This window comes from Amblyraja radiata, chromosome 38 (genome assembly GCF_010909765.2).
Source record: "Amblyraja radiata isolate CabotCenter1 chromosome 38, sAmbRad1.1.pri, whole genome shotgun sequence".
NCBI classification, from domain to species: Eukaryota; Metazoa; Chordata; class Chondrichthyes; order Rajiformes; family Rajidae; genus Amblyraja; species Amblyraja radiata.
The window spans coordinates 11986546-12013499 of NC_045993.1; the positions used below are offsets into that span (position 1 = coordinate 11986546).

At 38.6% G+C, this 26954-nt stretch overlaps 1 protein-coding gene across 8 annotated transcripts in view; it reads right to left on the reverse strand.

Moving 5' to 3' along the window:
- The window catches only part of LOC116966866 (putative RNA-binding protein Luc7-like 2), a 64750-nt gene that overhangs the window by 27834 nt on the left and 9962 nt on the right, over positions 1-26954 (reverse strand). For 2 of the 8 annotated variants that reach the window (XM_033013210.1, XM_033013211.1), the window contains 4 exons: positions 23062-23132; positions 15836-15930; positions 6738-6836; positions 4299-4409 (listed from right to left, as the gene is read on the reverse strand). In XM_033013210.1, coding sequence (XP_032869101.1) covers positions 4299-4409; positions 6738-6833 — 207 coding nt within the window. In that variant the 5' untranslated portion in view covers positions 6834-6836; positions 15836-15930; positions 23062-23132. Of the gene's footprint in view, positions 1-4298; positions 4410-6737; positions 6837-15835; positions 15931-16297; positions 17060-17090; positions 18057-23061; positions 23133-26954 lie in introns of those variants that run through there. The other 6 variants (XM_033013205.1, XM_033013204.1, XM_033013207.1 and 3 more) reach the window with 5 other exon arrangements.

A 26954-nucleotide genomic window follows, 5' to 3' on the forward strand; every position in this document is an offset into this window, starting at 1 on the left:
AGGAATGTTACTGGAGAAAGATGAAGAGTATGAACGAAAAGCAGGAATGCAGAAGTAAATTTAAGCCAACAGGTTGAACAGCTTCCTTCTGTGCTGTACCTGTTTAACATTCAATGAACACGGCTGAACTCAAAACAATGCAAAACATTTGAAAACAAATTTTATTAACAAGATATTGGGCTCCACCATTATTCACTACCATTCCCACTCATTTGTAACTCTCATTATAATCCTTTTCTGGTATGACTACTGGCTAGATAATAAACTGAGAAGGACCAGAATTGCATTCCATTTTAAAGCAGCTTTTGTGAGAGCAGACTTCTACACTGGGCTCAGTAAATACCAATCAGGATGATGAAGCTTCGCCTGGTGAAGCAGGAAGGGAAGCTATATTATTCATATTGCAACTGGGGATCAGTATCATTCAACGAGAAGGACAAAAGTAGAACGTTCTTTGTTCACCCGTCCAAGTTTGACAGCAGCCTTCAAATTAATTTAAGCTTTTGTACCTAATTATCAAACTTATAGCCGAATGATATTTGTTGAAGAATGAATTGAAGAGATTTCATGACTTAAAACAAAACTATGATCTTTCAGTTTACATTTAACAGTATCAACCCCCTTGGGTTTAACGCAACTCGACATATCGTCACTTCCCATTAACTGTGCCATCACAAAAATTAACGTCCTGCTAATCAGAAAGGAGACGTCATTGATGTGTGATTTTGTACGACAAGTACAATCATTAATGCTAGGGTTTACCATAAATGAGGGTTGTTTGAAAATTTGTTTAGAGGTGGTTTCTTAGAGGAATAAATACATTTTAATTCAAAGAGACAAAGGAGATGTTTTGTAAATTTATAGTTTACTCATTTTCTTTAATATAAAAAATGTTGCATTACAATGGACCCAAACATTTTTTTTGTCTTTAGCACTGGAGAACTAGTGTACGTGCGTGTTATGACAGTTCGGATCATCGAAATTTGCCCGTACAAAATAAATAAACACAAATGGCAAAAGGAACAACAAATTTTGGTAAGTTTTGACCAGAATTTGCATGAGAGAAAATTACAATATGGACAGTTTTCTGGGAACACAAACCCTTTGTAATGCAGGGTGGTGCTGTAATGGAGTAAACCCAACCCTATTCCACCATGGCATTTTCCCAAACTGTAATTGCCCATCCTGCACTCTGACTGTGATCTAAGAATTTATTCCCTGGAATAGAAACCTAGACATAGAAAATAGGTGAAGGAGTAGACCATTCGGCCCTTCTAGCCAGCACCTCCATTCAATATGATCATGGCTGATCATCCAAAATCAGTACCCCGTTCCGGCTTTCCCCCCCATATCCCTTGATTCCCCAAGAGCTAACTCTGAAGAAAGGTCTCGACCCAAAACGTCACCCATTCCTTCTCTCCAGAGATGCTGCGTGTCCCGCTGAGTTACTCCAGCAATCTGTGTCCATCTTCGATTTAAACTATCATCTGCAGTTCTTTCCCACACAGCTAAATCTAACTCTCTTGAAAACATCCAGTGAATTGGCCTCCACTGCCTTCTGTGGCAGAGAATTCCATAAATTCACAACTCTCTGGGTGAAAACGTTTTTCCTCATCTCAGTCCTAAATGGCCTGCCCCTTATTCTTAAACTGTGTCCCCTGGTTCTGGACTCCCCCAACATCGGGAGCTTTTTCCCCGCATCTACCCTGTGCAATCCTTGAAGAATTTTATATGTTTCTATAAGATCCCCTCTCATCTATCGAAATTTCAACTAATACAAACCCAGTCGACCCATTCTTTCATCATACATCAGTCCCACCATTCCGGGATGAATTTACGTTGCACTCTCTCAATAGCAATAATGTCCTTCCTCAAATTAAGAGACCAAAATTGCACACAATACTCCAGATGCGGTCTCACCAGGGCCCTGTACAACTGCAGTAGAACCTCCTTGCTCCGAAACTCAAAGCTCTCACAATGAAGACCTACATGCCATTGGCTTTCTTCACTGCCAGCTGTACCTGCATGCTTACTTTCAATGACTGATGTACAAGCACACCCAGGTCTCGTTGCACCTCCCCTTCTCCTAATCTGACACCATTCAGATAATAATCTGCCTTCCTGTTCTTGCCACCAGAGTGGATAACCTCACAAAGTGGACAACCTCACAAAATAGTTTTCCTTGAATTGATCGGCATATTTAAAAGGGGTGTTATCAGGCCGTAAAAACAGTAAACATCTCTGAAGTCATTAGCTTTATTAATAAATATTAATAAATAGTAAAAATCCAAAGATATTGATTAGCTAAAAATAAACAATTTTTGAGTTCAAACGAGCCAAGCTAATGAACTGACTGCAGAGGAAGTCTCCTCCTCAACACAGGATGACGGATGAATAATTTTTTGCAGTTGCACGAACAATTAGAGACAGATAAAATCAAGGTGCATTTACTCTGTTATACAGTGGCTTGCAAAAGTTTTCATACCCCTTGAACTTTTCCACATTTTGTCACGTTACAACCACAAACGTAAATGTATTTTATTGGGATTTTATGTGATAGACCAACACAAAGTGGTGCATAATTGTGAAGTGGAAGGAAAATGATACATGGCTTTCAAATTTTTTTACAAATAAAAAACTGAAAAGTGTGGCGTGCAAAAGTATTCAGCCCCCCTGAGTCAATACTTTGTAGAACCCCCTTTCGCTGCAATTACACCTGCAAGTCTTTTGGGGTATGTCTCTACCAGCTTTGCACATCTAGAGACTGAAATTTTTGCCCATTCTTCTTTGCAAAATAGCTCAAGCTCAGTCAGATTGGATGGAGAGCGTCTGTGAACAGCAATTTTCAAGTCTTGCCAGAGATTCTCAATTGGATTTAGGTCTGGACTTTGACTGGGCCATTCTAACACATGAATATGCTTTGATCTAAACCATTCCATTGTAGCTCTGGCTGTATGTTTAGGGTTGTTGTCCTGCTGGAAGGTGAACCTCCGCCCCAGTCTCAAGTCTTTTGCAGACTATAACAGGTTTTCTTCCAAGATTGCCCTGTATTTGGCTCCATCCATCTTCCCATCAACTCTGACCAGCTTCCCTGTCCCTGCTGAAGAAAAGCATCCCCACAGCATGATGCTGCCACCACCATGTTTCACAGTGGGGATGGTGTGTTCAGGGTGATGTGCAGTGTTAGTTTTCCGCCATACATAGCGTTTTGCATTTAGGCCAAAAACTTCAATTTTGGTCTCATCTGACCAGAGCACCTTCCTCCACATGTTTGCTGTGTCCCCCACATGGCTTGTGGCAAACTGCAAACGGGACTTCTTATGGCTTTTTTTCAACAATGGCTTTCTTCTTGCCACTCTTCCATAAAGGCCCGATTTGTGGAGTGCACGACTAATAGTTGTCCTGTGGACAGATTCTCCCACCTGAGCTGTGGATCTCTGCAGCTCCTCCAGAGTTACCATGGGCCTCTTGGCTGCTTCTCTGATCAATGCTCTCCTTGCCTGGCCTGTCAGTTTAGGTGGACTGCCATGTCTTGGTAGGTTTGCAGTTGTGCCATACTCTTTCCATTTTCGGATGATGGATTGAACAGTGCTCCGTGAGATGTTCAAAGCTTGGGATATTTTTTTATAACCTAACCCTGTTTTAAACTTCTCCACAACTTTAACCCTGACCTGTCTGGTGTGTTCCTTGGGCTTTATGATGCTGTTTGTTCACTAATGTTCTCTAACAAACCTCTGAGGCCTTCACAGAACAACTGTATTTATACTGAGATTAGATTACACACAAGTGGACTCTATTTACCAATTAGGTGATTTCTGAAGGCAATTGGTTGCACTGGATTTTATTTAGGGGTATCAGACTAAAGGGGGCTGAATACTTTTGCACGCCACACTTTTCAGTTTTTTATTTGTAAAAAAATTTGAAAACCATGTATCATTTCCCTTCCACTTCACAATTATGCGCCGCTTTGTGTTGGTCTATCACATAAAATCCCAATAAAATACATTTACGTTTGTGGTTGTAACGTGACAAAATGTGGAAAAGTTCAAGGGGTATGAATACTTTTGCAAGCCACTGTACGTCAGTATATATTAACTAAATTTATAGAACTACAGAAGAATTAAAAATTAATGCAAGATACAGGGATAAACTGAGCAATATAAGAAATGTTTACATTAATTTTACTTGATGCCAGTAATTTGCTGTCCATACATGAAAATTGCTATATTACTCCTTTCATTACCATCCCACCTTGTAGCTAACCCCCTGAGTTTATTAGTGAATAGTATGGATCGTACCTTTGCTGCCACCTCTGCACTGATCTCTTCTTGGGTTTCTGCCAACCGTTTCTTTGCAATTTCGGTTCTTCTGTCGCAGTCTGTGATAAATGACTGCAAGTGATCCATCGCCTTAAGAGGAGGAGACAATAGTTAGTCTTGGAAGTGCAATCAACTTGTATCTAGGACATTTCGGAATCAATGATTAAGTTTGTAACACGCTTAAATAGAGGTCAAGGGAGGCGGAGAAAGGGAGGTGTACAGATTTGGAGAGGAGATGTAGGTTTCATAAAATTAAGGATTTTCAAAATGTATGTGGATGAAGTTCGGTTCAATCCCAACAGCCGATTGACCATAGTGTTGCACCATTACTGATTTTACAATAAATCAATGTTTGATCTCTAGTTTATTGATGTAGATAGCTCCGTGATTGACTACCAAGCTTGGGAAAGTGATATTAGGAATAAAGCAGTTTTTTTTTTTGAGGGACTCAATTGCATTAATATGAATGGATAAATAGTAGTTGCCTATAGTCTGTGCACTGTTTTCAACAACGTTAAGATCACTCTCTGGAAAACACAATGTCAATACTATATCTTTGGTTCACAGTTTCGGTAACAGTCTAACTTGAAACATGAAGAGTCTCTTTTTTTTTTGTTGCAAATGCTACCTGATCTGTTGAGCATTTTGCTTCCTATTTCAAAGTATTTCATATCCTGTTATGGTGACAGAATGCGGGGAAATAATCAAAAGTATCTTTGCAAATAGTTCAACACAAATATAATTCACCAGCATCCAAGAACTAATTTCTACAACAAATATGTACAAATCCGTTGCCAAGCAAGGCAGATTCAGAAACAGGTCTATTCAATTTCTGCTCCACATCACTAAATCGTCAAAAGAAAATCTCAAAATATTTATTATATCAACAGGGTTTGTAAGTAATCCAAGCGGAATATCAGGTGCTGTTCTTCCGGTTTGCATTTGGCCTCACTCTGGCAATGGGAAAAGCCACGGACAGAAAGTTCGGTATGGGAATAGGAAGGAGAGTTAAAATGGCTAGCAATAGGGAGCTGCAGTAGGCCTTGGTAGACATAGCGCAAGTGTTCAATGGAGCGGCCACCTAGTTTACATATGGTCTTGCCAATTTACAGCCCAACAGTACGAGCAGTGAATATCCCCACACCCTCTCCTTGCTCTGCCCCCTCCCACCTCCTAGTGTGCACACACTTCTCTCACCATTCCAGTCACTTCTCCTTCTCTGTACGCTCATCTTCCATCCACGAGTCACGCATTTCCATTTTATCCCGATCTTTACCCACCCCAGTCCCCGTCCACTCATATCCCTCCCTGTCTTTACACTTCAATTCTTTGCTTATCCGACATCCTTTTGTCTCCTTTTCACCTCTAACCTTTGTCACTTCCTCATTCTGTCCACCTGTCGCTTGCAGGCTTTGCCCCATTCCACCTCTCTTTTCCAGATTTTACCTCCCACCGTCAGTCTGAACGGTCCCAATCCAAAAGTAATCCGTCCATTCCCTCCAGAGATGCTGCCTGCCCCACTCAGTTATTAGAAATTTAAAAATCAGTATCTCTGAAGGATATAGATAGGTGATGTTTTGGGTCTGGACCGTTTCTGCAAATTCAGTTTTGGTATTATGATGATGATGATCTAAAGTGAATTTTTATACTTTGGGTAAAAAAAAAAAAACAAGCAATGGTTTTAAAATGTTTAGCTTTTATTCGTAGAAAAGTTAAAAGGGCACAGTTTGGCTTCAACTGTAAGCAGCCAGAGTGTACATCTAAAAGTCTATGCACAAGTCTGGACACTGCACCTTCGAGAGAGTATAAATTAACTTTCAAAAGGATTAATTTGCAGATTCACTAGCATATCACTAGATGTCCATAGGTTAAATTTTGCTATCAACTAATGTTATAATCCTTAAAATACAGAATGCTGGGCAGTGATTTGATTTATATTTTTAGGATTTTGAAAGGGAACATTTGTGCTTAGATGTTGAAACAAAAAAGATGTTGCTTAGATGTTGAAACAAAAATGGAAAAAAACATTAAAGATCTACTTTGTGAGATTCAACAACTCTTGGCAAATACCAATGATGTTGTAGTGTACAGCATGTTTGAGCAAGGTTGTGATATCAATACCAGTTTCTGCTGAATTTGAGAGCAGTTGTACAAGGTCTACTGAGATCTCTATTATCCTTGCAGTATATTGGGTTTCATTAAATTATTCCAACAAATTAGCTAAGTAGTCTATAATTTGGAACACAACATATTTTCTTTAAAAAGAAATTAAACTAAAACCCTAATTGGAAATGGAAGTTGGCAATTTTTAATCACTTTAAAGATTTCTCATCTTGACGTAGAATAGGAACACACATTAAGAAATAGAAATAAACATTATTCATAACGTATGTACCAATTAATCACATGACTACTTACATCCATTTCAAAAAAGTGGTCCTTCAACTTGGAGGCAATTTCATAGTCCGCTCTTAGTGCAAGGTCATGAACCTTTGTGCATTCTCCAAGGTCCATTCGCTGTAGGAAATAGGAGAATATTTTTTGTATTACTAACTAATCAATATTAAATAGCAAACAAAAATACTAGACTGTTCCGCACCAAAGAGACAATAGAAAATAATAGGTGGTTATAATCAAATATAAGGAACCATTTGCAGCTACATTTAAAGCAGCAAATGATTTAAGGACTCAGCATAGAGAAATTTGCACAGCAAAACAAGTGGTAAGTTATCAATACACATCATAAAGTTATTTTACACAAGTACCTTATTTACACTCTAAAGATGAGGGAATTGTTTGGGTGACAGTACAGGCCTCTTGCTTCCGACAGGCAAATACAGTAGTCCTTTCTTGTTAATCTGTCACAGTGTGTTACAATGTGTTGGATTATCGAATATGTCGGATGTACGAATTTTAAGTTCTCACAGATAATGGCCTGACAATAATAGAGAATGCTCTGCTTCAATTTAAAGGTTATTCTTGCTCAGAAAGCTGTCTGATTAATGTTAGGAGTGGAATGAGCTACGATAAATGTTTCCCAAAGTCATAAAATCTGCAGAATAGCTCATATGTGGTTAATTGTAACTGGGTAAACCAACAGTAACGAGTCTCCTGAAAAGGTAGAAATATGCACAATAAATCTCGAACTGCGGAACAGACAGTACCCCCAGAAGCTCCGAACCCCAGTAAGTTGCACAAGCCACCCACAATGAGAGGAAAATATTCATGTGAGAATAGTTTAACAAGCAACTGCACTTCTAAAAGCTGCAGCCACTTCCATGTTACAAGTTTCACTTGTATTTAAGGATGTTAAAGCCAGCTAATTGAATAAACATTTGTCTAACATTTGTTCTAGTTTCTGAGCACATCATGATAATATGAAGCTATCTTTTGCAGATGTTGTGGGCTGTTATCAGAGTACGGTCATTTATAAGCTTGGTGTATACAGTACAAAAAATTACTCTCCAGATGAATGAGATGGCTGGATGGGCTGTAAGTTGAAGGAAGAGTTGGAGGCACGTGGCCTGAAAGTTTTGTTTTGCACTGACCATCAGATAAACAATTGAAATATAATGATAAATCAACTATCGGTTTTGGAAAAAAACGTGTCTGAGTCGGAATAGGAATTGTAAATTAGATTAGATTAGATTAGATTATTTAATGACCACACAGTCAAGCTGGTGGAATTCAGGTTCAGTACAGGATGTTACAAGGTAGGCTGATTCCCGTCAAACATAACATAAAACACAACATCTTACAATATACAGTTCATGCATGGGGAGGATATGTGCTGTTATCATAGTGTGTTCAGAATTCGGATTGCGTGTGGGTAAAAACTGTTTTTAAATCGAGATGTCTTGGCGGACAGTGAGCTGTAGCGCCTTCCTGATGGCAGCAGGTGGAAGATGTGGTGTGCTGGGTGGGAGGGATCAGAGATGATTTTCTTCACCCTTGACACAGACCGTTTGTGATGGAGTGATTCTATTGATGGGAGGGGAGTGCTGATGATTTTGGATGCTTTGTTAACTATGCGTTGTAATTTATTACGGGGGTGAGTGTCTAAACTGCTGAACCAGACTGTAATTGATGAAGTGAGCATGCTTTGGATGATGGCTGTGTAGAATTTGATTAGGAGGTGTTTCCTTACTCTAAACTTCTTGAGCTGGCGGAGGAAGAAGAGTCTCTGGTTGGCTTTTTTGTAGATGTGATTTGAATTGATTTTCCATTTGAGGTTATTGCTTATGTGGGTGCCTAGAAATTTGTATGAGTCAGTGGTGGATATGGGTTCGCCTGAGATGAGTAGGGGGGTCTTGGGTTGTGCCTTACGTCTGAAATCAATGATGAGTTCGTGTGTTTTTGATGTGTTAAGTGAGAGGTTATTGTCTGTGCACCAAGTGACTGCTTTGTGTGTTTGAGTGCGGTATTCTGTTTCATTATTGTTCGAGATGAGACCTATGATGGTTGTGTCATCTGCATATTTATAAATTTTAACTGAACTATGCTGGGATGTGAGTTGGTTTGTGTAGAGTGAGAATAACCAGGGGGACAAGACGCAGCCCTGAGGGGCTCCTGTGCTGAGGTGCAGGGGGTGAGATATTGTGTTATGTATCTTCACCCTCTGTTGTCTGTTCCAAAGGAAGCTGTAGATCCAGTGACAGATGCAGGGGTCGATGTTCATGTCCGTTAATTAATGGAAGAGTTTAACCGGGTTGATGGAGTTAAATGCCGAACTGAAGTCCATGAAAAGGATGCGGGCGTACGTGTTGGCGGTTTCCAGGTGTTGCAGAGTGTGATGAATGGCCAGATTGACTGTGTCTTCCACTGACCTATTGGCTCTGTATGCGAATTGGTGAGGGTCCAAATTGGAAGAAGTGCTGGTTTTGAGGTGAGCAAGAATAATGCGCTCGAATGACTTCATGGCCACAGATGTAAGGGCAATCGGTCTATAGTCATTGAGGCAGGATGATGTGTTGGACTTGGGCACAGGGATGATGGTGGATTGTTTGAAGCACTGGGGCACTGAACATTGGCAGAGGGATGAGTTGAAGATGTTGGTGAATACAGGGGCCAGTTCTGCTGCACAGTGATGAAGCACTGCTGGGCTGATGTTGTCTGGGCCTGCAGATTTATTTTTCTTCTGTCTCCTGAAGGTAGTCCTCACCGCGGCCTCCTGGATGTGGAATGGAGGTGGAGGAAGAGGAGAGGGGGACAATGGTGGAGGGACTGGAGACTGTTCAAACCTGCCATAGAAAGTGTTCAATCTGTCTGGGAGTTGGTGATCAATATCTGGGATGGGGGTGGATGTCTTTTTGTAGTTGGTCATTTCCTGGAGTTTTTTCCAGACAGTTCTAGTGTTGTTTGTTGATATTTCTTGTTCTAATTTGGTGGCATAATTGTGTTTGGCTTTCCTTATTGTGGACCTTAGTTTATATTTTGCAGCCATGTAGTCCTGCTTGTTTCCAGATTTATATGCAGCATTTTTATCAGTTCTTAATTGTTGAATTTCTTTTGTGAACCAGGGCTTATTGTTATATTGTTTAACAGTTTTTGAAGGGATACAGAGTTGCTCGCAGAATTGGACATATGACGTTACTGTGTCCGTGTAGTCGTGGAGGTCTCCAGCTGCGCGGAAAACTTCCCAATCAATGCATGCGAAGCAGCCTTGCAGCTTTTCGATGGCGTCTGTAGACCATGACCTAACAGATTTGGGCGAAGTTTTTGAGGATTTTATTTTTTTGCCTATACTTTGGGATAAGCAGCAGCATCGCGTGGTCTGACTTGCCCAACGGAGCTCCTACAAAGGCACGGTAAGCCTCCCTAAACGGAGTATAGCAGTGGTCGAGCGTGTTGCACCCTCTGCTGGGGCAGGTCACGTGCTGGTGGTAGTTTGGAAGCTCAGTGGACAGGTTGGTATGGTTGAAGTCGCCTAACACAATTATTGCTGCATCTGGGTATGAATTTTCTGTGTTGGATATATGACAGGCTAGTTCGCTCATGGCGGCGTTAGCATTAGCCTCAGGTGGAATATAAACACCGATTACAATGACCGATGCAAATTCTCTGGGGAGGTAGGTGGGTCTGCATGTGATAGTAAGGTGCTCCAAGAGTGGGGAACATACATGGCTGAGTGAGGTGGAGTTTGTGCACCAGCGTTGGTTTATCATAATGCATATTCCACCACCTTTTGACTTGAAAGATAGTTCAGCTGACCTGTCGGCTCGGTGAAGTGTATATCCCGGCAGCGTTACTGCTTGGTCGGGCACTGACTGATCCAGCCAGGATTCAGTCAGGCAGATGGCAGAGCAGTTGCTGTAGTTCCTGTTGGTCTGAATCAGAAGCTGGAGTTCGTCCATCTTGTACCGGAGAGATCTAACATTTGCCAGCAGGAGGGCTGGGAGAGGAGGTCGGAATGGGCGCCTCTTGAACCTCGAGAGGATACCGGAGCGTCTGCTTCGTTTTGCGGTCTGCGGTCCGCGGTCCGCGGTCGGCTTCGTTTGCCGGTCTGCGGTCTGCGGTCGGCTTCGTTTGCCGGTCTGCGGCCAGAATGTAGAGAGACCCGGGGAAACAAGCGTTATTTCCTTCGGTAGAGATGGCCTCAGGACTCCGTGGATGTTAAGTTTGAAATGTAGAAGTTCCCATCGGGTGTATTGGATTAAACATGACACATTGCGAACGTATAAGACAGACACGAGTACAATAGACAGGAGCACAACTTGTACTGGGGCGCGCCTCGCGCCTCGCGGCCGCCATCTTCAATTGTTTATGAGAATTAATGAGAATATCTACGGTGAATTAAGATCTGTTACACACGGGTTAGTGTTGGATAGTGAATATTCCAGAACAATAAGTGTAGGATGAGCAAAGATGTACCATATCTGAAAAAAAGGGAAAAGTTTCATCTGCCAAGCTTATGCCCCTGCCCTCCCCTCTACAATATTCCAGTAACTTTTAAAACAAAAACCATGGGTTGCAAGTTTATTTTAAATGAAGATGCGTTGTTTCTTCTTAAAGCATCATAAATTATTTATAGTTAACTCACTGCTGATCCGATTTACAGTCTGCTTAATTATAGAGTTTGTTTTCTGTGTCAGAACAAAACATAGCAACGGCGGCCTTGGAAGCCTGAAACCTGCTTAACTTGCTGAACAATAACATTCTTGGTATCCAGGTATTGGTATTAAGGTCTCTGCATAAAGAAACATAACCACTTTCAGCACTTTAGGATACTCCAAAATTATTTACAAGCAATATTGCACTTCTGAAATATGATTTTAACAAACACACGAGCTTCTGGAAAAAAAAGGTGCATAGACCATGCAGATCTTTGAGCCTATTTAAATACGATCTTGTCCAATTAGTACCCTAACATATTAATTGTGTTCATGCAATAGTTACATTTGATACTCAACATCCAAAACTTATGAGGGATAGGAGTCCCAATTACCATTTGCCGATGTAAGCAAAAGGTGTTTCCTAAATTTAAAATTCTAAGATCTTGCCCCTTTCCCAAAATCCTTCCTCAATGAAATTGTTCCTCTGCATTTGCACTACAGAATCCTTTAATGCTTAACCATTATCCGTTATTTAATTTGCTGCACATTATAATTGGATATTTATATGGTTCCCTGTTTGCCAGATTTCTACTTTTCACTATATTTGTTAAATTATAGCCAAGCTAGCTAGCTTTTTTTAACATGTTAGTTGGCTTTGTGCATTGTCATTTCTGAAACAGCAATAAAACCGTCCCAAGTATATTCCCGAACTTTGATTGCCCTTGTTACATGGCTTACTTTGGTTCTCCACTTGTTGAATTAAAATTTACAACTGTAACTACTTTGTGTACATTTATACATTCACTCCTGCCAATGTTAGTGCTGTCAAAGTTTTCAGATAACTACCAGGGCCTCATATCTTTATATAGTACTCTTATCAGTACTTCCGGTGGCGCTGGTGCCAGTTGCCTCCACCTTCAGCCCGGTATCTTTTTGTTTTTTCTTTTTTTTTTGTTATGTTGAAGTGTGTTTTTTATGGGGTTTTTTATGTTTTAATGTGGGGGAAGAGGGTACGGTAAGGGGGATACCGTCCTTCAGTCACTTCCTGGAGAGGACGCGACTATTATTCGAGTCGCGTCGCGTCGCGTCCCCCCCCCCCCCAAGCGGCCTACCTACTGGATTGGCGCAGCCAGAGCTCCAGCAGCGGTGGGACAGCGCTGATACATCGCGGGGCTGGCGATGCCTTACCGGGGTTCGCGGGGCTGGCGATGCCTTACCGGGGTTCTATTTTATTTTTTAATGTTTTATTATTTATTATTTATTTATTTTTATGATACTGACTAAAGGGAAATTCATTTCGTTGTCTCTAATTGAGACAATGACAATAAATTTGAATACAATAATACAATACAATATCTTTACTATTCTTCAGTTAGACATCTGCCTTTTCACCGCCAACGAACACTTTACTTTCCACTGTTGTACCTGGTTTGTTCCCCACCTTTTTCCAATTTTTCTAATAATACAAAAATCTTGCAGCCCAGAAAATTTAGATGTTAATATTGCCCAGTTTGTAGCCAAGATCTCTTAATTAGTCATAATATAAACTTTAAAGCATTTCAAGCTTCTAGGTAATCTATTTCACTTCTTATGCTGCACATTTCTGATCCATATACATCATTTGTAATTGTCCAACTACCTCCACCTTGCTCATGCAACTTCATGGTCCCCTGCATAAAAAGACAGCACTAGCAGGCTTAGGGGTCTAAATCTGGTGTTAAAAGTTTTTAAAAAACCACAGGGTGCTTAAATGACATGGTTTACAAGAATGGAGTTGAATGCCATTTGTATGCTGGTACTGGTTCAATTTATGTTTATTCAAATGTTATTGCCAAGATGAGAGATAGCTGATCTAGGTAACAGCAAATCACTGATTCTAATCATTCTGTGGACCTTTTGATCTTGCCGCAGACTCTTACAAATTTTATACAATCAACAACCATGCAATGGCCACACGCGTCACAAAATTCACCGTAAGAAAATTCGTAAATCGCTACTCAAAAATTTAAGAAAGGGAATCAAATTCACTCTCAAATAAAAGTAAATAAAACAACAATTTTTTTCAATTTGTATTTCTTGGCATAAACGCATATGACACTGCTTCACATTATGGAAAATTGTAATTGGCCTCGTTCTAGGAATGCTTTCTACCTCATAATGCGAGTCACCTGTATTTCGTTCACGAGTATGGATAAAAATAAACATCACATATAAATCGTATAAATCTGAGATTAAAAAAAGCTTCATATGAAATATGACTGTATAAAGCCTAAGTTTTGAGCTTTACTCTGAGACTAAATGAAACAAATTTCGCTGGGAATTATTCACTACAAATGGCCTTTGAATCGACAAAAAAACACAAATTGCACACAATTTTGTGTCTCTCCGACCCAACTGGCAAAGCGTTTGTGGATGTAACAGCTCCAATAACAATCAGATTGGACCTGGTTAAGATGATTGTGCATGTTTAATTATCTGAATCAAGTACGAATTCATGTGGAAACATTCCCACTTTTCATTGATGCCCAGAACATCAATATTTTAAGATAAAGACATGGATTAAACTTGGACAGCATTGGCAAATGAGCCCTTACATCCCCTCTTTCTCCATCCCACCCCCACCCTAGTCGTTGTACTGGTTTCACTGTCGTGCTGTTGAGTTTCACTGTGTGTATACCCCACAGCCGACAATGGCTATAATAACAATAGCTGTTTGACCATGACTCTACAAAATGATGTTACAGTAGCAATGCACTACAGTCATCGCATGCGGTCATTTCTTACAATGGTGACAAGAAACTTCAAGCTATCCCATTACATGATGGAATGTGTTAGGTGTCCTGTTTCCTGTGTTATTGCAGCCATGTTCATAGAATCATTTCAGAACAATCAAAATGGAGAAAAAACAGATTCTTTCTGAAGCCTTTGCCTTGGCAACTTTAATTTGAAGTGCACATTTCCCATGCAGAAAGCCGTCACATAAATTGTATGACAGCCGTGCTAGTTTATCATGAAGTTCTGTTGAAGCATAACCACTTGTTGGAATATAGCAACCAATTTTCTCTCAGCAAAGACCCACATCAGAAATATAATAATGATCCTACAATTTATTTCAATGATAAATCTTATGCGAGACACCTGGCAAAGCAGCAATCTGGACAACCATGGTTGTCACTCTGGAAGATGTCAACGGCTCCAGGGGACAAGGAGGGGGCGGCGGTAGAGTGAACAAAACACAGGCTGATAGGAATTAGTCGCAGCTGGTGAGAGGGGATGGAGCCCCATGGTGATTTAGCGTATCCTGTCGGTGGCAGGGGACTGAAGGAAGCGCTGTCGGCCTGGGGCTACAACACCGTCCGTGTCAACCGGCAGCAACTGGTGAAGACCAGTGGCATCATCACCTAATTTTAAGGTGAAATGACAAAAAGTGCTAGTGTAACTCAGCAGGTCAGGCAGCATCTCTGGAGAACATGGATAGGTGATTTGCAGGTCGGGACCATTTTTCAGACTGATTCAGTTCCTTGTTTCTATCTAGCTTCAAGGTGTTTCCGACATGTAAAATCTGATTTAGGTACGGGTTTATGGAAAGTCGGGGAGTGTCTGTAAACGGGAAAAGCAAGGAAAGTCAGCCTTGTAAAGAACAGGGAAGATGATCATAAGTTGATGTTAACATATTATCAAGAATAAAGTATAATTGCTACGAGGGTCAATGTAAGTTGGATAAGTTGCCACCATGACACGACAGCAGTACAAAAAACTACCTTGCAATTATTACTGAGTTACTCCAGCACTTAGTGTCCTTTTGTGTAAACCAGTATCTACAGTTCCTCGTTTCTAAATGATGAATAAACGATTTGGTTTAAAAAGGCGAAAATAATTGTTTGCAGAACTATAACTATTTCACATTGAACCAACTGAAAAGATTCTACTGATTGAACGTACAGTAACCAATTAAGGAGGTACTTTAGCAGGCTCCATTTTTATTACAAAATGTTCATAATGTCAGAAGAATAACAATAAGAGATGTTTAAAATTACTAAAGGAATAAAATTGTTGTTCTAAAGATTTGATCAATTTCAAAGCCAAAAGGACATATTCGGCGAGAGGACCTGTAACATCGGGCCGCTGTTGCGGCGACTGCGGAGGCCTCAAATAGGCCCCGAGCACGGGGTGAACAAGAGGAAGAGGACTGGACTTTGCTGCCTTCCCTCACAGTGGGAACCATTGTGGGGGGATGTTTTTATGTTCAATTCTTCTTTAATGTTGTGTCTTATTTTTATTGGTGTGCTGCAAATGAGAAAATGGCTGCTGGAAGTGAGAGTGAACGCTGGCGCGACTAGCTGCCGCTGCTCTCTCTCCGAATTCTGTAATTTGCCTGTTTTAATCTGTAAGGTGTCCTTGAGTATTCTGAAAGGCGCCCATAAATAAAATGCATTATTATATTTTGTTAACAAAATAATTTACCGTTCCAGAAAGAATGTCGTGTGGGCAGCAGTTCAGGAGATGACTCTTGCAGACTCGATCGTCTGTAAATCTGATTCTCTGCCGACTGGCATCTCCTGTAATACACGGGTCATATTGCAAAACAAGGTTAGACAGGAAATTAGGAATCACAATAAGTAACAAGTTATTCTAGTCTCCCTCTGACAAAGTATGTTTCCAATACCTTGTGCCTTTCCCCAAATTCAATGGACAATTTAAACTAAATAATATATACAATGAGTTCATAATATCGCTCATTGATTGTACAATATTCAGTCTGAAGATATTTTCAGTAATATTACCAAACCCACAGCTATTGAAACTCCAGTTGCTTTTTTGCCAAACCGGTCCTTAGAACAAAAAATATGATATAGTAATTAAACATTATATTTTGAATATAGAGTTCAAGCTCCTTGGCAAATTTAACATCCAACGTCCTCCTACCTGATCGTTTATTTGACATGGCATATTCTCCAGGTAGTTAGGAAAATCAAATCAGTTGCTTTTTGTACATCCAGTGACTGCTTGATATTAACTTATTCATAACTATAGGACTCTATGAAAGTAAAATAATTTTTATAAAATTGTACTGGAGCAATAGATGTGATTAAAAGTTAAAACAGTTTTAAAATAGAATGTTACTTTTAAACATATTAACAAATTGGGACTATATCTGAGAACAATGAGCTTCAGAAATTAATTACTGAAGCTGGAAATATAACCACTGCTATCCCAAGCTATAATAGTGTATTCTATTATAGAAGCTGGTGAATCCACTTAAATCTTTGCCAGTACCAAGGCATACACGCAATATTTATTATTGTAGAACCACAACATTCCAGAGACTACTACCATCAAATATATTACCATTCCAAAAAGTGGACTTTGTTCTGCATAATGATACCATAGGAACACTATAGCTAGCACCCGGGTATTGCCAGAGAGCACTATATATATATACAGCAGCATTAGTGGGGACTCCTACATCACACCTCAGTTGAAGAATTTTCCCTTCCCATATAGGAAGAGAACAATCTTCAACACCTGGTTAGGATTTCATGGGTTTACCGCAAGATCCAATGCAAATGCAGTAGTCTTCTACAGACATTTCTGTTGGAGTCTGGACTTGCAGGGCAAGGCAGCCATCGGAAACATACTTTTACATCCGAGTACATTTTATTGTCGGCAAGATTTACAAATCACACAGATGATTCCACAGTTGTTTCGGGCAACTTGCATTTTAAGAGGTCATCTACCAGTCTTTTGTAAAAAGGTTCCAGGCAAGTACCATGTCTTGGAAATAAAACCTGTGGGAAAAGTAACTTTGTGATAACTAAAAATCTGGCAACAAATTACACCAACTGCAAGGGAAAGAAGCCCACCAACAAAAGTGCCAGTCTATCTGGACTGTGCATGCTTAGAGAGCAGTGTGCATAACATTGTACCACAATTTAATTTCAAACTTACTGGAACAGGCAAAGAGGTCCATATCAACAGATTTAGTAAAAGGAAGTCTGAACTCCTTGTCCTACCTTCAGAGAAACAAGAGGAAATGGTTCATCCAAATGAAGCTCCTTAAAGATTTAAAGAGGTCGCACTACCACTTGAAGCAACTTAAATGACTGACTGAACTCCATTTTAGACTGCAATCATGCCAAAACAACCAAATTAAAATTAGGATTCCAATTTAAGTAAAGGTATTCAGAGGCGATCACTTACAGTATTCTCCATACTGACCTGATTCGAACCCACTTTATACACCTGCCCACGCACTTCTTTCATCTAGCTGCATTGGAGCCATTACATATGAGAGCGATAACGGACAGGAGAAAAACACATTGAAATCACATAAAACTAAAAAAAATTAAAAAAAAGATGAAAACACCACTGAGAAGACGAGTTATAAATACATTATAAATCACCATCCAGTATTTTATAACCTCAATTATGTCACAGAAGTGCAGTGCGTTCACTTGTCTAGACTACTCCAAGCAGTTAACTTGTTAATTCTAAACCCACGTGTGGCAAAATTTAGAATGCTGTTACAAAAAAAAAGCACATGGGAAATAACATAAGCTCCATTAAGATCACACGCCAAACAATATGCAAATCTTCACAAATATAGTTTTGGTAGTTGCATCACCCTACCCTACAGATCCTGTGTTGCAGTGGTCCAAACATAGACCGCATGCCAGGTGAACTCCTGTGAGAGTAAAGCATTGTTTAATGGATATAAACTGCTCAGAGTAGAAAAACATGAGTTAAAGATATCTTTTTAAAAATTACACATTAATAAACCAGAAACTGCACGGTTGACTTTGTCTCAACTACATGACCATCATTAATTCCCCATTCCACTTTCCACAATTCTATACATAGTTCTTTTCCAAGACATGATACCTTATGGAATGCTCAGTCCAGTAAAAAAAAAGCTATTTGAAATCAACTTCAAAGAATCCTTGGGTTGTTTTTTGGAACAAATGAGTAAAAAAATTTAATTGGAAAGCTTGCCAAATGAGAATACACACTGCGAGGACACCAGCCTCCATCTCTTCCACTATTAGTGACTCAGTTGCAGTGTTTTACACCCTGCATGTTGGGAAGTTAAAAAAGGGGAAAGTGTTCAGTGTTACACACCTGTAAGACGGGACTTGCACTAATCACACACCAAGTAAAAATGAAACTAAATTACCTTTTTTTTTGCTTTTAAACAATATATTCAAAATAGTAACAGTAAACACAGTTGATTTTACAGTTTACTTCTCTGAAGGCCATTCCAAATTAAAATGTAGGTTTTTTTGTTGCACTGCACAACTGTGAGAAAGATTATTTCTCATACACTGGAGACAACTCAAGGCTATTAATAAAATTACACTTTTATCTCACACGTGTTATAATCAGAACTAATTTGAAATTCCAAAAGCTTAAAGGAAAATGCAAAATGAGGTGGATATTACCCTTTTCCTAAAGAGTGATTAAATTAGGATAAGAAAATTCAATGTGAAGGAACAGTGTGGAGGGCTTAAAAACCAACAGGATGCTGGTGGCTTCTGGTTAAATGTTTGATTCAGTCCTAGTTCTGATAAGATCTCACATAGAATGCCATACCCAATAGTTTGATACTTTTTCTCAACAAGTCTTGACATTAATATTTGTAAAAAAATAAATTTGAATTCCAAGATATGAACCACCTTCAGTTTAATTGATAGATCATTTGTTATAATTTTGAATGGACAACTCCAATTTCTGGAAAGATTAGGCAGAAATGATTGGTATAACAATCAGATTTAAACCATGAGCTTATCCATTTTCCAATAAGTATATTTTATACCAATTATTTGGCAAACAAGTGCCAGATACACTAAATTCTAATCTATAGATCAGAAATGTATTAATTATGAACAAACTAACTAAAGGGTCATTAAAAAAAGAGCTGGCAATAAGAAACTGAAACAAGAAAGTGTAGACATTTTTGCAGAAAACACAAACATTGGACCATATTTGATAAGACACAAAATGCTGGAGTAACTCTGCGGGACAGGCAGCATCTCTGTAGAGAAGTAACGGGTGACTTTTCGGGTCAAGACCCTTCTTCAGACAGAGTCAGGGGATGGGAGACAGAGGACTGAAGACTGCAACGACCAGGTTCAGAAACAGCTGCTTCCCCACAGCCATCAGGCTATTAAACTCAACTCAAACAAAACTCTGAACATTAATAGCCCATTATCTGTTTATTTGCACTTTATCTGTTTTATTTATTCATGTGTGTATATATTTATATAATGGTATATGGACACACTGATCTGTTCTGTATCCATGCCTTCTATATTCTGTTGTGCTGAAGCAAAGCAAGAATTTCATTGTCCTATCTTGGACACATGTAGTGGCAACTGTAGTTGTTTAAAGTGCTTTATAAATAAAGTTATTATTATATGACAATAAACTCTCTTGAATCTTGAGATATGGAAGAGCAAGGTGTGAAAACAAGAGATCAGCTGAGTGATCGTTTAGCTGAACACCACCGCTCAGTCCGCCAGGCCTATGTGATTTCACGGCTGCTAAACACGACCCCTCCCATTCTGTCCTTTCTGTCCTCCTCCATTGTCAGAGTGAGGCCGCACAAAAATTGGAGGAACTGCACCTCATATTTTGCTTGGGCAGCTTACAACCAAGCGCAATGAATATTGACTTCTCTAACTTCAAGTAACCTTTGTTTTCCCTCTCTATCCCTCCCCCATCCAAGTTCTCGGACTAGTTTCACTGTCCCCGATTAAATGTTATTGATTATATGCCTCATTGTCACCTGCCCCACTGCGAACAATGATCCAATCTGCATTTTCCTTGTGCTTCGTCCCCTTTGATTCTTGTTTTCGCACCTTACCCTTCCATATCTCTATGCCTCCCTCTCCCCTGACTCTCAGTCTGAAGAAGGGTCTCGACCCAAAACGTCACACATTCCTTCTCTCCAGATGCTGCCTGTCCCGCTGAGGTACTCCAGCATTTTGTGTCTATCTTCAGTGTAAACCAGCATCTGTAGTTATCTCTGTTTCCTAAAAAGTTAATCTCCACAGCTGATGCAGCTCATTTCCAAGCAATTACATGATTAGCAGCATTTAAAATCAGGATTTAAGGTGCATTTTAATTTTCTAATTCTTAAACAGATGTAGTTAAAATGATGTAGTGCCGCTTCTTTTCTATAGCTTGGCCTTCATGTTCTGGTTATCTAAACTGCCTTTTGACTAATCAAGACTACAAAATTCACTACAATTCAGAGCTGTAAACCTCAACTATCTTAACAATATTTTCATCATCAAACTTTGCAAGTTAAACTATGACATCAAATAAGCAAGTTGCACAACGCTTAGAAATCTAACTCAATCTAAATTCAACTTGTGACAAATTAGGAAGCAATTTCAAAGTGAATGTACAAAAATAATTATATTTCTAGTTTTAGACAGCAATGCATTTAGCCAGAAATGCGCTTGTGAGAAAACTGCACTGAAACTAACTTACACATTTCATATCACCTTTCAACTATGATGTGTACATCCAAACAGTCCATGCAATGAGCACTGTACAGAATCTAGGGACGAAACAGGGACAAATAAACTTCTAGTTGTGTTTAATCAACAAATGCACCCAATATCTTACAATACAAGTTATACCAATGGAGCACATTGTCAAGTCTTGTTTGATATGTATGCACCAAACTATTGTAAATAACAATTCTATGCAAATTAAATTTTGGTGTATAATGTCCTTTGGCCAATAAATGATCTTGGGGTCTATGACATTGAGATTATTAGTTGCAGAAAGAAATCTATTACTAAGTACTACATTGAAGCAATTAAGGCCACTTGATTTAAAACTGGAGCTATTTTAATGTTTTTTTTAAAATGCAGCATTATATCTAGTTCTGATAAGAGAAAAAAAAGCAGTCAAATTGTAGATTTAAACAAATTATAGAAAAGCTCATACACCACGGTAAAACATTCCATTAAACTCCCAACCTAATCAAAGGAATATTCTTGAGTAATTGTTAATCTTCAAGATTTTAGTGTTAGCCTAGATGCAACGGATAAACAATTTAAAAACACACAGTTGAAAGACTGCTTTCAATATGGTCAGAATATTTTCAGATACAAGATGTTTCTTGAAATAAACTGATGAACTGCTCCCCTCCCCAACTTGTGTTCCACTCAGAGATTGCCCAGTTCACATTCCTCAACATGGAGTCAGCTCTTCCAGAGATTAGTAGGAGAGAGAGCAGCAACAACACAAAAGATCTGAATGCTTTCTGCTCCACAGCATGAAAATTGATGGTCGGGGGATGATAGATATTTTTAGCTGTATTAACAAATGATTACCTTCTCCTGGCAGAAATAACTAGGAACAATGTAGTTCCACTGGCGGAAATACAACCTTTGATGAATCATAATGCTGTATTTCTAACTACTTTCATTACTAAAACCGGTTCAACTAATATTATGAAGAAGCTCTTTTTTTAAATGATTCGTATTCACAATACATTTTTTTTTTCAAATGAACAACAATTCCACATAAGATTCAAGTCAATTAGATGCTGCAAAAACAATACCTGCTGCACTAGGACAATGAGAAAGAATATCAAGTTTTATGGGAGGGCTGTTCCAAATTTTAATTCTGTAACACAGATTAAATATTTCTTTGCACTTTATTATGCCTGTAGCTCTGCCCTCTCGCAATTTCCAAAAATAATACAGGAATAAATTAGATCATAGGTCTATGACACATGACTCTTCCCACATTCTAGGAAAAAATATTTGGAAGCTTAAAACTAAAACAGGATTAAATGGGAAGCAAAATATTTTGTCTTCCTTCCATCTGAAAGTAAGACACATAGTGGAAAGGACAAATAAGATGAGCAGAGCCGATTTGAGTGTAAATCATTCTCTGTTCCAAACAGTTCCTCTCACTGTGAGGGAGAAGAGTCTCAGGGTATTCCCAAAAGTAAAAAATGTTTCATTTCATGATTGTGCATCTAACAAAGTATGGATATGATATGGCAAAATTATTTAGATGCACACTATCAGGTTTTATTCATTAATTGAAGAAGTTTGACTATTGGTGACAATTCAGTCTGTAAAATCAGGCTTTTGCCAGAACCACCTGTCTGTCACCTTGGATGTTCACCGTCAGGTGCAATTTGGTTCTCTGCAGAGTGCAACCTAGAGTTGAAAATATCATTCTTTTCTGAAGCAATAATTGAAACTTTACTGCTGTTTTTTTGTAGTTAGATGGGTTTTTTGTACACTATAAAGTCAATTTGGCTCCTCCTTTGTCCTGGAGAAAAAAAAACTTCAGTAAGTGGCAAACCCAAATAGCAAATCTGTGTTAAAACAATAAAAATATACGACAAATCTTGAATTGCTCCAGTACTCATCTTGTGATAAGTAAACAATGCAACTAAAATCACACCAGGTATCCAGTAATTACTGGTCCCAATTTAAATCTAGTGGTCTCAAATTGTTGCTTGCAGATTAGTAATAGTGTTCCCCTAAAAAATAAACCTACATATCAAATTGGTCTGGCCAGAGTTGATACTGCATTGCAGACTACTCATTTTCCACTGTTGTGTACACCGTATCTTTGTATATTGTTGCTATTAAAACTGATCGTTTCCATGTCCACATTTATTAACACAGCTGGAAAAATTAGTCATGACTCACGGCTCGATGAACGTGGGGTGTTTCTGTAACTCCCTTGCAGACTGAAGTAGGCAGGCAAAGATACACTGAACCTTTATAAATAAAACAAGGGGCCAAATTGTTCAGTTTGTATATGTAAAAAAAAGAGTAACTCCCAGCAAATTCAACAATGCATCTAAATGCAGTATTACATGCCCTGAAAGGGAGAAAAAAACCCTCTGTAGTTACATGCAACCCACAGGATTTAAATACAAGTCACTTTCCTTCCAATTTAGGTAATCAATTTTTGAATTTAGAAAGCCTCGTGAACTCAGTTGAACACCCTCCACCCCCATTTGATCTATTCCCCATGCCACCCCAATTCCATACCCTGTTATTTGAACCATTAAGTATTTCTAAATAAATAACGATCCATCTTCACTCAAAAAAGCTCGCTGAATGCATGGAATGTTTGAAAAGCTGACTTTTTCCAAAAAATAAATTGAAATATATCAAATGCCATGAGAAACAGATTATTGATTGGCAGCTTTAATCCAATCTTTTAAATCAAATCGTAAAGAATGGTCACTTGAAATATTCAGGTCGTATTCAGTATTTTTTTATAATGAATAAACCATTGTTTCGGTTTCAACCAACTCTGCATTGCATAAACGCCTTCAATCATAATAATAATAATCCAGCACTTTAGCCAAGGTGTAGACTTCTGATCACGCTCATTAATACCCCTTTCCCTCATCTTGCCTTTGCTGGATCTGGGAGACCTTGCGGACCAAGATGACCCCCAGGCCAATCAACAACATTCCACATTTTGAAATGGGGTGATGTGGGAAGGAGAGAAAAGTCCCACGTGACTCCTCTGGATTTTTTTTCTGATAGCTTGCAGAGCCCCACTCCAGCTTAGCCATTTGTCAAAGCTGAAGTTTGGTTTCAACAATGGCAAACTACGGAGAATGAAATTTTTTTTTTTTTTAAATCAAGTAAAAGTATAAATAAAAGCATCAAACATATTATTAAAGATTATAAATTACCTTGGGTCTTTCCTTTCTTCACTGCAGCCCTAGAATTACCATTCCAATGAATGGGTTCATAGATTCTGCTCAGGGTTGCAAGAACAGATTCTCCAATGTAAATATTGGAGAACCTCATCACGCTCCTGCTCATTGGGGAGTCCAACGGCAGAGGTTCGCTGGTAAGTATGGCACCTCTGCATTCACGCAGCAGTCCCAGAACCTACCAGCCAGCATTCATGGTGACAAATACCAGTCATTCAGCGCAGAACTGAATAGATACTACTTCATTATTGTCTCGTATTCATTTTACCAATTGGTTGGGATTGTCCTGAAAAGTGGCTCCAATTTAATGAGAAATTAAGATATGTGTATGCAGTTAACACTGTAATAATTAGATGCATAATGAACGGTTGCATTAACCAGGGTAAAATGTTCACTTCAAATCAAAAGTTTAGCACAATCTCCCCCTCTGTTATCAGGTGTCTGAACAGTCCTTCCGTAAGAAAAGGGCATTGTCTCTACCCCATATTGCACTTTGTCTATGGAACTGTTGTGCCACAATACTGAGAACTATATTATGCACTCTGTATCTTGCCCTTTGCTCTTTCTATTTTACTTGAGTTTGATCTGATTGCATTTACGTATAGTTTATTTGACGTGATTGGATAGCATGCAAAACAAAGCTTTTCACTGTACCTCAGTACACATGACATTAATAAACCTAAACCATAGGAATAAATACATTTTACTAAATTTCATCAGAACTACTGCTCTACCAAGATTCAACATTGCTTGTTTATACTGCTGAATAAAATTACATCGCCTATAAACAGTCCAGTACAACGAAAGTTTGAATAATATCCTACAATTCGAGCTTTGAATGTACAATATGCCACAGCTAACTGTGTAACAAAATAGCCTTACCAGAGTGCAAAAATAACAGTGAACTAATAAACATATCTGAACTGACAATCTGGAAACAAGGTGAGACCCCTAATGCCCCATATTAGGAATATCATAGAAAAAGTAGACCATTAAACTAGCAATCGTGTAACATAAAAACATAAAACAATGTTCATTCCTAGTAGTTTCCTCTCCTGCATCATCTTCTCCTGCATGATTGAAGACAGACTCCATTACTCATGTCAACATATCTTTTTTGCTCAGCAGCCATAGAAAATAGGTAAGCATTTGATTGTTCCTCCCTGCATGCAAATGCCCATCTATAATTGGGAAAAACTCTGGGAATGATGGTTGGAAAATGGAGCTGAACACAGAGATTTTGGACAACTGAATCATCCTACCACAATTGGAGAGCGATCCTGAAATACGATCTACCTCATTGACCCTCGGATTATCTTTGATCGGACTTTACTGGCTTTACCTTGCACTAAAAGTTATTCCCTTATTATGCATCTATACACTGTAAATGGCTCGATTGTAATCAAGTATTGTCTTTCCGCTGACTGGTGAGGACACAGCAAAAGTTTTTCACTGTACCTTGGTATATGTTGACAGTAAACTGAACTGAAATTTGTCAATGTTAACCACAACAGTACAAAATTAGGCTAATTAATCTTACAAACATGTTTCACTCACTCCTCTGCAGCATTTATGAAATGATTGTTTTGGCAAGAATTATAGCTGCAAATCAGTATAAGGCTTGCTACTCTGGACAATCAATAATACTAAAACTCTAAGGAACTGTCAGTTGAAAATTCATTATATTCTACCTATGTTTCTATATCCCATTTTAATATTAACATCCTGGTAAGGGCACACTTAGTGAGACAAAAAACAACAGCAACTACATGAAAACTACAAGATACTAAAATAACATCATTAAACTGATGCTTTCTGATTGAAAACAATTATTACTTTTCTAAAAAAATTATTGCATGCCGCCTGATTTATTGGTAACATGGTGTGACTTTATTAAAAAAACATCTGGACTGATGCTTTTAAATATTTAAGTATCTGCATATAACTGTTACTGAAAAATTATTCCAGAAAAAGGTGGAGGGAATTGTTGGTCATTCTTGTTTCAAAAAGGCTCAGAGAAGTTTGAAAACAGCAATTAATGTAAACTTAATGATTCAATCAAAAAGTTTCACTATTTGTAACTACAGATCAGATGTAATAAAGCAAGTGCACAATAAAAGATGATTTACAACACAACATGCCTCAAAGCATCACTCCATAGCAAGTTTTCAAGATGTTCATTTGGATCACGCACCAATATTCTAAATTTATTAACAACACCCTAGAGCTTGGAACAGAAATTCTGCACAACACGTTCCTGGTGAATACAACTCCTGATCATTAGTCAATAATGTTCTATACCCATCTGGGGCTTAGTCAGTTCCTTAAAAATTATAAAACATTTCAATTTAATAAAAGCTGCATAGATTTATTTTAAATGTTATAAGGCCACATGGTTATTAACCATATTACTATTAGCCACAATATTGTTCTTCAAAGCACTTTCATAAGTGAAAATGTGGTTACTTCATGTTTGCGTAGAATTAAATATTAGCTGGTAAAATGCAGAAAATTGGTATACATAATTAAAGTAAGATTAAAATGACTTCCTAAAACATGTTCAACACCAGTTCCTTTGAAGTTTGAGCCTCATTTAATATATGTTATTTTATCATCCAGAATTAGTTCCCTCCGATAATGAGATTTTACCAATTTTGTGGGTTCCAAAACAATGGGGTTACAGGACACTACATCCATTGAATAGTCAAATCTAATAAAGGGTGCCGAAAACAAAATTGTAATCTTATTGAAATGAGGAACACAGCAGTGTAGAAGGAAGATCCTGACCACTGCTTCACTAACACAAAGCAAGTGTAGAATTCCTTTAGATTTTACTTTAAACTTTAGAGATACAGCGTGGAA